The sequence below is a fragment of the Gasterosteus aculeatus genome, chromosome 12 (assembly GCF_964276395.1).
Source record: "Gasterosteus aculeatus chromosome 12, fGasAcu3.hap1.1, whole genome shotgun sequence".
NCBI lineage: Eukaryota > Metazoa > Chordata > Actinopteri > Perciformes > Gasterosteidae > Gasterosteus > Gasterosteus aculeatus.
The window spans coordinates 5657211-5672248 of NC_135700.1; the positions used below are offsets into that span (position 1 = coordinate 5657211).

Here is a 15038-nt window from a genome sequence, read left to right on the forward strand (position 1 = left end):
CCCCCTTCACCCCCTGTTCCCTCCACACATTCGACTCCCCCAGGCTCCTCTGCTCGTGTTTGTTTTGATTTTGCTCCCAGAATCAGAGGGAGAGGGGGTTCGAACGGGGGGGGCTGATTATGTTGGAGGGCTTTAAAGGGGCATGGCAATGGTTAAGACAGATTAGCGCAGAACAACAATCCCGCTAAACTGGAGGGCGTCGTGCCGTCGCCGAGGCCCAAGGCCCGCTTTGTCTTTCTCCGTCTCGCCGTCCTCCAGGACGCAGTGTGGACGGTCGGAGGCTCCCGGAGGGATTCCTGTGGTTAGCGGTGGAGTCAGGACAAGCTGTGCAGAAGTCGCCCCCGGGCTTGAAGATGTTGACATTTGGCACCTGTAAGCCAAGTCACATGTGGGTCTATTCTGTCACGCAATGCTCCGCTCACGGGGGTTATTTCTATTAAAGTACGGTGGCAAAGCGGTGACGGGTAGAAATGGAAAACAAGTGAAAATATTTGTAAGTGTCTGAGGCATTTTTAACAGAGTGAGTTCCTTCTCGCACAACACACTTTCCCCCCCCTCTCACTTCGTTAATGATTTACTCTTAAATCTCCACTTCTGAATGTGACCAAAGTGGTACCAAACACCTGTTAATGACTTGTAAATACCAAAGCGAGTGTTGAACAAGCAGCAAATGGCCGTTTGCTCCGGAACATTTGGTTCACGACAGGTTTCGCCCAGTAATGTAACATCTCAAAGTCCTGCTGACACCCTGGCTGAATGGCCTTTACCCTCAAAAAATGACAGTGGTTTAATTACTTGAAACTAAATTGAATAGAACCCAGAATTGTGCTTTTTGCTTCAAGCAAGACCTCTTAAATTCCTCAGTGGGTTTGAGTTACACCGACCGAACCCCCTAAATATCAGACGGGGGAGACGTGGTCTCATTCTGGGCCCACTTGAGAAAACCCCTCTCAGACTGTAGCTTCTGCTTCTGAGACATCTGCAGACCGTGTCCTCTGCTTTGGAGGCTTTCAGATCTCACAGCGTAGTGCTGCACTCCAGCCGATCTACGTACCTTCTCTCTTGATCTCTTTCTGTGGTCGAAATTAATCACAACACCGCTTGACTTCATAAAGATTTTATTCAACCGTCCCACATGGAAGACACTGCTGTGAAGTAGGTAAGATGGAAAAGAGCTAAAGGATCATGTGGATCTACGTTGGTGTGTCCGTACTGTGTCGGGGGCGTACAAGTGACCGCGTTGGCTTACTTTACTGCATGAAACTGTAAAACAAGTACACATTCATAATCTAGCTTCATAATTTAACGTTTAGCAAACATTCTTTGTGACGTTGTGACGTTACAAGCGATCGTTACTGACAAAAACATTCCCTTTTTTGGCTAAACGGCTAAAAGCGAAGGAAAAAAAGGCCATTAGTGACACGCTGCCGGTTCGAATCCCTCTGCTGGACCTCGGGTAACATCAGCAGCACGTGTGATGCGTTTGACCTTTTGGCTCTGGCAGCAGACAGCTTTCTCCTGGCTTGTAGTAGTAGTGGGGGGGGGGGGGGTGAAGGCATGAAATGGGGCTGGGTGTCTGTCTCAGGAAAAGTTCAATAAAACATCTCACACGGTGGGGTCGGGGGGTCGAGGGGCAGACGGAGTGGCTTCAGTTAACTTAGGTACTTGATCCCACAACCCTCGTGGTGCCGTTTCCTTTCACTGCTACTCCTACAAATATTTGAAGTGCGGCCGCTGCGACAATGCTGACCCCCCCCTTCGCCCCTGTAATAGAGAGCAGAGCAAACACGGACCCGGGACGGGTCCAATGTTTGTCCAAGGTCTTAATGGAGCCACACTCCCAAGTACCATTGAAACCAACCCAAACAAACAGGGAGCTGCTCAAAGGCAACTCCACTCAGCAACAAGTCCGGCAGGGTTCACGTCCTCGGATCTTCACCTGGTGATACAAAAAAAAAGAGCAGGCGTTTCACCCAGTGGGAGATGCTCTGTGAGACCAATTACTCTGCATATTGTACGGTTGTGGGACGCACGCGCACATCACTGCAGAGTGTCAGGGAGGCCTTTAGGGTGAAGTAGATAGCCGCCGTCCCCCACCACCCTCTAAGTCACCAATTCCATCCCAAATCTCCTCTGCTCACCGGGAGGGGCAACATTTCCCTTCATAAATCCAAAAAGTGTTGCATTGTCTCAGAACAATATCCGTGCCAGGGGAAGAAACAGGAGCGCCGCGCTGCCGGGTGACCTCTGGGAAGCAGAGCACAGATCGGAAAACTCCTCCTCTCTGTCACCTTTAGGGTCATAGTCCTCATCCTCATAGAGGTCATCCACATCCGGCTGGTCTGAAATGCCCGCGCGGTCCCCTATGGCGCACAGTTTGCTCATGTTCTCCTTCACCACCTCGCAGAAGGGCCTCTCCACGCCGTCGCACACGCAGCGGTTCAGCAGCGCGCCGTTGGGGATGAACAGCATCTGCTGGATGGTGGCCTTGCACTTGGACGAGCACTTGCGGCCGTTGAACAGCTGGCCGCAGTACGACAGGTAGGCCGCGAGGGAGGCGTGGCAGTCGCCGTCCTCCTCGCAGCGCTGCCGGGCCTCCATGCAGCCGATCCCGCCGGCGTCGCTCGGGTGGCGGCGCGGGAGGCACGGCTCCACGGCGCGCTTGGCGCCGAGGCACTCCTGGTCCCGCGCGCAGTCGCAGGTCTCCAGGTCCGGCCCGCCGCGGGTGTGGTTGAGCCGGATGAGCGCGTTGATGCAGTGGCTGGGACACTGCCTCCTCGTGCCCCGGATGTTCCCCTCACAGGCCGCCAGGTACTGGCCGTACGCGAGGTCGCACTGGGGCTCCTCGTGGCACCGCAGCAGCGCCTGCCAGCAGATGAGCTGAGCGTCCAGGGCCACCAGCACCCAGGGGAGAAGTGCCAGGGCGCCGCACCAGCATCGCATGCTTGGGTGGTGTTGCAGCTCGGCTACTTGCACGTTCTCCGCCAGCACATTTAGGATCGGGGACGATCCGGACTGGAGCTCGGAACTGTTCCGCACACGGGACGCGTAGAGAAGAGCGCACGCGGTCCGTTATGAATGTTCTCCCGAAACCTCCGATGAGTTTTCCTCCTCTTTGCAGGGAGGGAAGTCGCGATCTGACTGAGGGAAACCACAATGCGCCGCTGCGACAGAGGGAAAAAAAAGGAAAAAGTAATTCCGGGAAAGTTTGTTCAAAAGTTGGCGACCATTGTCCGGCACTTAGCGGCTACAGCCCGGTCCTCTGCGCGGTCCACTGGCCGGTCCTCTGGCCGGTCCTCTGCGCGGTCCACTGCCCTGTCCTCTGCGCGGTCCACTGGCCGGTCCTCTGCGCGGTCCACCGCCCTGTCCTCCGCGGCGCAGATCTCCCAAGTCACCGCAACTGTCTCTAAACCTGCCTGCGCGACTCTGTGGACCAACACTCACGTGTCCCCCCCCACGCAGCTCTGCCGCCTCCAGCGGGACTTGAATGCGATGTCCCTTTTGCTTCTTGTAGTTCTTTCTATTTTTGTTTTTTTCTCAGGTTTCTGTCTGTCCCGCAGTACGTGTGTCTTTGTCCCTCTTCTTGCTGCGACGCGTCACAGTCCGCCGAGCATTCCCCCTCCCCAAAAAACACCCCTCCTTCTGCTGAAAGAAAGACGCCCCCCCCCCCCTCCTCTCTCTCTTTCTCCCCCCCCCCCTCTCTCTCTCTCTCTCTCTCTCTCTCTCTCTCTCCGTGGCCACTGATTGGTCCACGCACGAGTCCGCCGTGGGACCAGTTAGTCGGTCTGCAGCTCCTCCGCGAAGAGATGGAGCGAATGTTATTTCTTGCATGAAACCCCGGACCCGTGTGGTCCCCTCTCCTCCTGTAGCAATAACACAAGTGAAACGAAATGGTGTGTGTGGGGGGGGCAAACATTCCTTGCATTGCATTCCTTTGCAAGAAACTTCACTGCTCCCAATTTTCAGCGACAGAAAAACAACAACCTACTTATTTATTTTTTCGTTGCCACAAACTGCTTCGCTGTTGAGAGGTTTCGCTGTTGAGTGCCCGATAATTGCCCCCCCCACCCCCCCACACACACACACCATGCATCTCATTCTGCACTCGATTGATAGAAAGAATGGAGGAGGGAGAATAGTATTTTCTGGACCGTTTCACCCCAATTGTGTGAGCTTGGCCATGCAGCGGTCCAGTGTCTCTGCAACCCCCCCCCCCCCCTCTCCATCCACCCCTATCCACCCCCCCCCAGCCCGGCCTGCAGATTGTCCTGCACCGAGGCCCATCAATGGAGAGGCCTCCGTATATTTTACAGCGAGCCCCTTTCACAGCGCACTTGAGAACTACCAAACAGCTCTCTGATGGTAACTGAGCGGGTTACTCCACCAAACCAGAACCCTGCAGGATAAGAGTCTGTACCCGACTGCATTTCTCCCTCTTAACAATGTTGCACATCTGAGGTCACACGGTCAATAGGAAGTAGCTTCATTTCAGTCTCCTGAGGGCCACGGGACCCCCGGATCATATTATAAGCAATGTTATAAGTATGTAAATGTCAATCTAAATATGCCGTTGTGTTTTCCTTTTGGGTAAACCACTTAAAGGTGCAACATGCTGTTGGCATTGGTGTCACGTGGCTACATTTCATATGTTAGCTAACGCTATGTCTTAAAAAGAAACTGCCATCTTCCATCCAGAAACATTGTGGATCTTTTTAATTCCAACGTCACATTATTTACATTTCAGTCATCGTGGAAAAGGTCATCAGTCAGTTGTGTATTTTGTCTCCACCTGGTGTTCTGGTTGCTCCAAATCTCAAGACTGGCCACACACACACACACACACACACACACACACGGAAGAATCACAAAAAACTCATAATTCTAAAAATCTGTTTATTGCCGTCAAAACAAAAGCAAATCACGGAAATGCTTTCAGGGACAGAATGATAGAGGTACTGTCAAACAAACAACGAGACACAACTGCGTGTCATGGCAGCCATTTCCTGAAAAAAATAACATTTCCACAAGATGACAACACACAGAAAATTACATTTGTATATTATTATTATTACTGAATTATTATTTCAAGTCACACACACACAAAGCAAAACGGTTTTCTCTATGGCTTCTGTTCCATCTATCGATATTAGTCTCACGATTCTAGTAGCTCGGTTATAAAAGGAAGTTATTGCAATTATTCCACCATCCTATTTTATTGAAATGTTACGAATATATTGTTCACCTCTCACGCGACAGCAAATGATTGGCCTCAGCAGCACAAACATCAGCACAAACACCTTTTGTTGCCCATAACTCCTTTAAATTAAAAAGATCCCTCTTAAGATGCAAAATTCGTGCAACCTACAAAGCACCTGAAAGGTGCTGACGTCGAAGCTGGCATTGCCACCGGCACCACGGCTACATTGAAAATCAAACACTGTCAAAAATGTAGCTTACGTGGCTGTAGCACAACATCAACAACACCCCCCCCCCTCTCTCTCTCTTTGATTGGCTCACGTTTGGCTAGAAACCAACAAAGACAGAATAGCGAGTTACAGAAGACACCACTGGACGCATCACACTGGCTAAACAACACGAATCCACCAGCACACAACACGGCACCACTGGGATGGGGTCAAAAGGTCAACACGGCGCAGAGCGGACACCTTTTACACTCACACAACATGGATACTTGTATGTGGATTTATACTCACGCCACAGTTACACATGTTTGACATATTTGGGGCCATTTTCTTTGATGTTGGACAAAGTATTTTCAATACTTTCAGTATATTTTGGCATAAGACTTCTAAAGCGTTTACATGTCTCTCATCTGAACAGCTCCCCCCCCCTTTTTTTTTAAAAGGACAGTTCACCTGAATATCAAAAATGCACACTTTGACTATTTCCAGTGGCGTTATTTTTCAGCCTGGATTGTTTCTGGATGAGTTGTTGAGATATCCCAAAAAAAAAAATTAAATCAACAGACAACACACCAAATATGTGATTTTATATTTTGAGGTGAATTGTTCCTTTAACTTTTGGATGCAGCACAAACACATATTTACTCCCCTTGTAGTTGATGCTAAATTCAGTATTGGAAGGACAGTAATTGTAACTGTGAATTTAAATACAACATCAAAAATGCAGCACACAGTTCCTGATTGCTCATAAATTATTTGCTGCTCTTCATAGAAGCAAAAGTAAAAAAATCAACTGCAAAAAAACGAGCAGGCCCTTAAAGTAGCTTATAGATGTCTGAGCTCTGGAGAAAATAACCTTGCACAGATTTCCAAGACACACTAAAGTAAAAAAAATACTTTAAAATGAATAAAAGTTATAAGCATAGCTCTCAGAAAATATTAGAATTAAAATCAGTGAGCTACTCATGACAAAAACAGCCTCAGTTGTTGCTCCTAAATGATTTTGTGCTTTTGTACGGGGAACACAAACAAGCCCACAAGACTTTACCCCAAATTCAATTCAACACAACACATATATGGCCTCCTCACGTGAGTGTGCATCACACGCACACACACACACACACACACACACACACACCTGAAACCCCTGCTGCAGATTCCCATTGTGTTATCACTGGACACGTGACGTACGGAGCGCGAGGGGAAGGTTGGGGAATGAAGGGAGCAAAGCATTTAATGGATTCATATTTCTCAGAGGAGGAGTTGCTCGAAAGGCAGAATTAATCTCATCGGTTAAATCTCAATGGGAAGAGCCAAATAAATCTTTAAGAGTGCGGGTTGGCTAATTTTGAGAAAAACTCATTTGTTTCTTTGAGGATGTGTGAAGGTCAACAGGAAAGCTAACTGAACTAATAAGACAAACCCCTTCCTCTTCTCCAGGGTCCCCGTCTAGGCTCTGCCGACTGACACTCCCCTTAAAGCAATAAGAACCTCCAGAGCAGCTCTGCCTTTGAAAAATATTTGCCCAACTAAAACTCTAATCCCCCGGGATTTGAGAGTTTGGACGCATCACATGAGACTGCAGTTCTCCGTCTGCTTTTTGAGGTCTTCCAGCGTTGCCTGGGCTTTGTCCTTCAGCTGGTCCATGTCCACGTTCTGGATGTTGGTCAGCTGGCCCAGCACCGACTGCTTGTGCGTCTCCTCCTGGTTGTCCTCGGCGATCATCTTGGCCAGCTCCGTGGGCAGCACCACGTCGTCCCCCGCCTGCTGGATCTGGGTCTCGTCCAGCTCGTTCTGCGGGTAGAGAGGAACAAGACGTTAAGAACAAAATTCTTTTTTGATCCCGTTGTACTGCGGAGGCATGTTTAGTACACGGCTGAGAGGATGTGAGTTTTTACATTTTTACAGCAAAGCAGAGCTGGCGTCGTCTACCTTTGGCAGTCTGTACTTGTCCCGGAAGTGGCTTCGAACGGTGGCTCTCTCCGCTTTCTTCTGGGCAAAGTCTGCTTCTCGTTCTTGTCTGCAAGACAGGAGCAACAGTATTGTTTTGGCCCCGAAAATGTCCTACAGTGAACATACAAACTTAAACACCCAAGGGATCCTCCAGAAAAGTGCCGGTAACTGCAAGAACCAAACGAGGACCATCGACTGTTCATAACTGCTGTGCACCTCTGCTTTAAGAACATCACGAGGCCCCTGCTGGATTTGCAGGCCTTGGAGCTGAGCATCTCCAAGTCCTCTCTGAAGTTCGAACGTCTGACCATCTGGGATTGAAACCCACATAAGAACCTCCTACTCAGTTTAAGGCAAAAACCATCTAATAAATGAGAGATGACTCTCCAAAGCTCTTCAGAATTGCTTTAAGTCAGACATCTGTCCTGGAGAAACGATGTGTTCAATATTCCTCCATCGGCCTGGTGCCGGCATTATGTGAGGCCTCCAGCAGAGGGCAGACTTTGAGCTGTAATGCTCTCCCCACTCTGTCCCTAGAAATATTTCTGTCTCCAGTTGTCCCTGGTAGATCGGTAAATGTGCTGGAATGCTTCTCAAAATCCGGAGTCAACGACGTGACACGGTGCTTAGCTAACTTGCTTGTGCGGCCCCCCGAGGGCCCGACTCAGCGCGCATACGGTGACCAAAGGCCGCATTTCACATGCTAATCAGTGAAGGTGCTTGGAACTAAATAAACACATTCGATCGTGTTCTTCAAAAGAAGACCGTGGCATTGCACGTGTATCAGCGGCGTCATCTAAAGGCGATGGGGGTGTGGGGGGGGGAGGGTTTGGCGGCGGAGGACCCGGGGGCATGGTTTTTAAGAAGTGTTTGCACCCGATGTGTCAGGAGGAAGGTCGTTCTATCTGGAGATGCAGCGTTTCGTGCCGCTGTCTGTGCGAGTTCACTTTGGTTGAACGTGAGCGGGGGGAAGGCCTGAAACGGGATCCCGGGCTGCGCTTGTCGCAGCCAATGAGTAGAGCTCTGTGTCTCCCTCCCTCTCAAGGGCGCCGGATGACCAGGGTTGTCACTGCGGCACCCCGGGTTGCTGAGGTTGATGGAATGTCTACATGTGACACGCCAGGGTGAGGAGCCCCCACCCCCACCACAATCTCCATCCGCTTTAAATCGGCCTAGTGTGGGCTTCCAATCTATAGGATCTAGTTTAGCACCTCAAACTAATCACTCACACCCACTGAAGGTCACATGACAGCAGATAGCTCTACAGGAGGCTCCTCGCCACGGCCTCCTGTAGAGCGCCGGGGGCCGAGCTGCATGTAATTCCTGCGTTGGGGACTTTGCTTCACTCAAAATGCCTACATGGTAGTTTGTGTCGATTGGGAAGGATTGAAAACAGTTGGATAAATTGCGTCGCTGTAACGGAGAGCATGCATTGCTGCGTGAGGACGATTTGTGTCACAGCTAAAAATATTCTAACCAGAATTACTTTTTTTCTGTTAAACTCTTTATTCCACATCATTGATCCATGCAGCTTATTCTATGAACTGCATATGGCCTGATGTGCGACGCCTGCTCCAAGGGAAGCGTCACGCTAATCAATAGTGAGATGCTGTCTGCCGGGTCAACTCTTGTCGGCCAGAATGACCTTGTACTTCACATTGTCCACCCGGTGCGCCCGAGGAGATAAAACACCATGACAGTATGCAAATCAGGCCGAATTATCATGCAAAGTCACAGCCGCAGGTGAAGCACACAGCAAAGACTCATATATTTGATTATCTATAATTGGCCATATGTTTATCATTCTAAATTCAACACATCATCTTTTATATAATGTAAGGTAATTTAGGCGCCCATTTGGAATAGTGAAAAAAACTATTCTTACTGTTAGTTGTCTGTCGCCTGATGATATACAGCATTATTACTTCACCCCACTTTATTTAACAAACAATCTGGCGGATTATTCAGTTGTACGCACAGTTCATCCCCAGGCAGCCATGGAATAATGATTCCAGGAATCCCAAATAAAATAAATAAATAATTAAAAAAACAAACTATGACAGACAATTAGCTGAAGCTGGGAGACGGAGAGTCCCTGGGCGAGAGGAGCAGCTGTGCGTGGAGCGCTCGTGTTATTGCATTCATGCGTAAAATGAAAGACAAAAAACGCGCAAGCGGCGCACTGGGAGCGCTCTGCTTATTTACACACACACGCGCACTTTAAACATGCCGCCGCCCCTCTCTCTCATACACACACACACACACACTTTCTGTTTCATCATGACTTTGTAAACCACAAACAGCTCAAGTCAATGCCTTACTTTTCCTCCTCTAACTGTTGCTGGTACTGTTCGAATTCCTCTTGAGTCATCCCCTTCGCGGCCGCGTCCGTCTTCTCCGCTTCGGGTTTCTCCTCCGTCAGTCCGCCCGTCAGGTTCTTCAGCTGCCCCCCCACCACGTGTTTCACCATGAAAGCCATGGTAGCGCCTCTCGGAGATTCCTCTGAATTCTTTTGGGGTGGGATCGGCCGAGGAGTTGGAGGCGATGCGCTCTTCGGGTAGAGCGGACCGCGGATGGAAATCCGCCAAGTGACGCTAAAAACAGAAGCGCGTGTAACTTTCACCCATAAAAACAAGAAGAAGACTCTAAAAAGGCTCGATGGGTGCAATCAAACCGTGATGGGGGGGGGATGAGGATGGGGGGTTAAAAACGAGTCTTCGACGGTTTCAGCACCACTGGATCATGGACAGCTCCGCGCCGCGAAGAGACGGGAGGGAGAGCGCGCCCGGTTATGAGTCAGTTTGGCGCTGAACTCTACCAATCCGGTGACTGCGTCCGCCGCCGCCGCTCTCCCCGCCCAACCCACGCACCGCCGGACTACGTGTGTGTGCGTGTGTGTGTGTGTGTGTGTGTGTGTGTGTGTTTTTGCGTTTGCGTTTGCGCGCTCTTGTGGCGCGCGACGGAGCTGTTCCCGTGATTCGCCGTCTGACATTAAAGCATTAAAGTATGATGGAGGGCGCGCGGAAGGACCGGGAGGGGGGCACGTGACTCTTGATTTCTCCCGGCTGTTTTGGTGCCCGTGTCCCTCTCAGGGTCATCTGCGATGTCAACAGCTTTTCTAATTGCAAGCGAGTCCAATGGTTTGTGTATTGAGCCACTGGCATGCGTTTGGTTTGTGGGTCTAATCACTCAGAGATGATGAGTCTTTACTAGCAGGGCTTTGCCTACACGACGAGCTTGTTCTGAATTAAGAGAGCATGTAACAGCACCTCAGCCTCCGATCTAATGTAGTAAATATTCCTCACCCCCTGACGGAGCCGACAACCTAAAATTAGAAAATTTGCCTCCACTTGCATCACCCTAATACTCCCTGGTGACTCATGCATCTGTGGCACCCACAAGTGAGTTCATGATATTAGTGTCTCATGGTTATTAGGCCTCCTATAGGATTTGTCATGTTTCTGTGCATCTTCGATGGGTATAGAGGGGAAGGGAGGCAAATGGTTCCACTTTCATCAGGAGCAGATGATGTATAATTTCTTTTAAAAAAAAATACTGGGTGGTGGGTGACACCACGTGATGCATGTTCATGCTCAAGCAGTCTAACAAAATATGACCTACATTTGAGTGAATATTTTAAATCTCTCTGTGTGAAAAGGGAACAACTTTGGAGTCCTGATCTGATACCCCGTCCCTCCCGGTTCCTTGCGTAATCAGGAGAGATGAGGGGCATCTCAGTGGGGTTTTTGGGGCTTTAAAGGACACTGTAAGCCTTGCTTTGATTCCCACCGACTTCAAAGCTGCCATCTGCTGATTAGATGGAAACGTAACGCGAAGAATGAGATCTATACTCTAATCTGTCAAATTTAATAAAGTGAAAAGATTTGCCTAACTAGCATGTTTCAACATCAAATTATACCTTTTTTCGCTTTCGATTTGCACACGCGTCACCCTCCCCTCCCCATGGAGCAGGTCTCATGCACATATTTCTCTTCTTTTTTTTCCTGTACGGATTATCACTGAGCCTGACTACAGGTGCTCCAGCAGCCAGTTTGAAGGTGATCTGAGTGTCTCTCTCTCTCTCTCTCTCTCTCTCTCATACACTGCTGGTGAAATCCATGCATTTCCGTAATGACAATGTTTTGGCCTTAGAGGGTCGGACAGAGTCCCCTTTCCCGTTCTTAAGCTGACGCCTTCTTCTAAAAAGTCTGGTTGCTACAACGCCGTTGTCCAGTCTGGGCGTTATCTGTTTTTTCACTGTAGAAATTTAACGCTTTCCCGGTGTTTTCAATTCATGTATATTGATAACATTTTTGGTCAGTTAAAGCGTTCAGTTGTTGTCACTTCTGGTTGCTAAAAAAACACGATGGCGAGGGCCAGAATGACAAACTCAAGGCTTGAAAAAGTGTCACCACGACAACGGGTGCCGCGATGGTGACTGTGTACACCCACATACGTTTGCCTAATCACAGTATGTGGCAGTAACATGAGACGCTCCTGGTCAAATACAGAAAACATAACATCATCTACCGTACCTGATTTCCAAATAGGCAGATATCAATGCACCTTGGCTCCTGCTTATGCTCGGTACTGCCTACTGTGAAAATAAAGATTCATATGTTATGCATACATGAAGTCATTTCTAATGCAAATCCTGCACACAGATGTTTACTGTAAAAGCACTGCATGGCTGCACACAAACCTGACATCCCTTTCGCTTACGGTATAACATCTAGCATAAAGCATCGGCAAAAGCATCTTTTCTTACGTTTCCCTGCTTGGTCAAAATTCTCATGGGTGAAAATAACAGATTGTGCGTGCTCAGTGGGGTGGGGGGAAATTTGGCATTTGAATAAAAAAAACAAGGGGGTAATGTTTGAATCAAAAGGTTACGGGAGTATGACATACTGTGGTGTGTTGCGAGGCAGGAGGAGGGATCACAGCGTGAGTCAACGCGCGCCGAAAGCTTTACGCTGGCTGCCGCCCAGTCACACTTCTAGCCGTGTTTCTCTTCATCTTCTGGGATTAGGAGCCTGTGTGGGATTGGGAGAGATGGGTTTATGTACACCATCACACATTCAGTCCCTCGCACACACACACACACACACACACACACACACACACACACACACACACACACACACACACACACACACACACACACACACACACACACACACACACACACCTCTCAGTAGCTTGAGACCTTTGTTTCTTTAGTCAGAGAATTATACCAGTGGTGGCTGGTCCATAGACGGCCACGGGGTCTGGCCCCACCTTGAGCCACAAAAAATAGATATATAAAAAATGTATATTTAAAATGTAATATATGTGTATTTGTGTTTTTGAAATATGGAATACACCCATTAATATTTGTAAAATAAGATATCTACGCAAAATATATGGTTTTCCTGCACGTCCTGTTTGCATGTCTCAGCTGGGTTCGGGCCAGGCCCAAAAGAGGCGGGTCTTAGAAGCAGTTTAGCCAATCACTGATCAAAGATATATGAGTGACAAATAATTTAGCCAATCGGCGTACCTTAAATAGATTCAGCCTTGGGACCCGGCTACAGATACGGAAGTAAAGGACATGAAGAATATGAAAAATAAAGCTCCAGGACACACACGAATGACTCGGTCAAGCTCGCTGTATCAGGAAAACATCGCTACCAAGCTGGACGATGGACACAGGCTCGCTGTAAGGAAACACAACTAGGATGTGGATGAAAACAGGCACAGTTCATCAAAAATAATTGATAGTGTGAAGTTTTGTGGGGCTTTTGAGTTGGTCGTTCACCAACAAACTGGGTTCATAGGGGCGTCTTAATATATATACACACAACTTCTATTTTATATAAATATATTTATATTATATGATATTTATTATATGATATTCATCATTTATATTGCATATTTATAATATTTACAATATTTTATTTATATCATATACTGAATATATATGTATATATATATATATATATATATATATATATATATATATATATATATATATATATATATATATATGTGCCTGCGTGGCACACGGTCTGAACAGGACCATCACTGTTGCCCTAACAGACAGTGGTTTGAAAAACGTCCTGTCTAAATGTCAGGAGATTGTTGGCAATTCCATCACAGCCGTCAAATGATGGAGAGTTGAGAGCACAGCAAAGTGCACGAGGACAACAGGTTGCTGGTTCAACAAGTTCCACTTGGTGGAATTCTGCCTCCAAGATGATCAAACGTGCGTAGTTTTGTGTTTAAAATAACAATTAAGAATTAATTAATACGATTTAAACAACACTGTCTAAAAAATGTGACTTAGTCTTTAGAAAAAAACCCACCCTTAGCTGGGGTTAATCATGATTAATGAATTTCAAAATGTGCAATTAATTAGTTCTTTAAAAAGAAATCTATCAACAATCATATGTACAGTATATATATGTATGTATGCATGTATATATATATATCATCTATATATATATATATATATATATATACATACTCAATTGTATGAATGTCCTTATTATGTTAAACTGTTGGAATAACAACAAGATGTTTATATTTAACTGCAAAGTAATAATGCGTGTACTGGGATGTTTGCTGAAACTGATTGGGTGACCCTACCAAAGAAAAATCCACCAGCCGCCACTGGATTATTCTCATCAAACAAATGTGCAGCAAACAATAAGCGCATTCAGGGAGGCTTTTTTCCTCCCTTTTTTAATTTGCAGAGACAGCGATGACGCCATTAGCAAGTCACTATAATGTCTGCTTTAACAAAAGCAGATTGCAAGCACCCCCCCCCCCCCCCCTCACCCCCTGAAAAGTAATCTTGACAACCAAGTTTGAGAAAAAGCGTCTGAGGATGTTTGGATAGGCGGAGACTTTGATTCGTTTCCCCGCCGCGTGGGCCCCCTCGAACAGAGATGGAACGGACAGCCGGGGCCGCAGCGGCTGCTCGGCGCCATACGGCGGGAAGCGAGTCACCCCAGCGGTGGTGGTGTGACGTCCCGTGGGCTGTCCGGGAGGGGTTGACCTACACCGCATGCCAGCATGGCAACTGTCCCCCCCGGCAAACATCAGCAGCTTCCCGGCTGAGCTGAATATTGTGGCCCTGCGGCGGAGCGAAGACCCTTTCAACTTTTGACATTTGAAGCTGCAATAAAACCGGGTCCGAAACCTGTTCAGTGTACTTGTTGCCAGTAAAAAGCCCGGCCCAAAAACACACACAAAATACCCCATCATACAGATTTAATTACATTGTATTCCCAGAATAGATATAGCTAAACCACCAGAGCACACTGTCTCTGTGGTGGAAAGTAGTTGAAAAGGGAATTCTGTGGATTATTCAGCGTAACGTTTCTGGAAGACATGTTGCTGTTAAATAAACAAAGTGTTTCCTAGCAGATCAAACCAGATTCTATTCATCTCTGTTGCATTGGGGCGGTGGCAGAGTTATTTACTGAGCTATTAAAGCCGACATTTATCTATTTCTATCTTTGACTGTTATGCATCTGCATGTAGCGGTTCGTCACAGCGTTAATGCTTTTCCATTTGGGCTTCTGTGGGCGTATTGACCCTTGAAGCTGTTAATGTCAGGATATTTTTTTCAGTTTTTCAAATATCTTTTTGAAATTCATTACCACATATGGAATGCCT

The 15038-nt window shown here is 47.7% G+C and overlaps 2 protein-coding genes across 2 annotated transcripts; both read right to left on the reverse strand.

The window, feature by feature from the left end:
- Positions 1-1101: 1101 nt before the first annotated feature.
- On the reverse strand, positions 1102-3663 carry LOC120812297 (growth arrest-specific protein 1). The gene has a single exon (XM_040168129.2). The coding sequence runs from the start codon at positions 2941-2943 to the stop codon at positions 2191-2193; it is 753 nt and encodes a 250-aa protein (XP_040024063.2). The 5' UTR covers positions 2944-3663; the 3' UTR covers positions 1102-2190.
- Positions 3664-4873: 1210 nt separating this feature from the next.
- On the reverse strand, positions 4874-10265 carry cplx3b (complexin 3b). The gene is made up of 3 exons (XM_040164909.2): positions 9698-10265; positions 7356-7443; positions 4874-7217 (listed from the first exon to the last, which is right to left on the reverse strand). The coding sequence occupies exons 1-3, from the start codon at positions 9853-9855 to the stop codon at positions 6993-6995; spliced, it is 471 nt and encodes a 156-aa protein (XP_040020843.1). The 5' UTR covers positions 9856-10265; the 3' UTR covers positions 4874-6992.
- Between the last annotated feature and the right edge of the window lie 4773 nt (positions 10266-15038).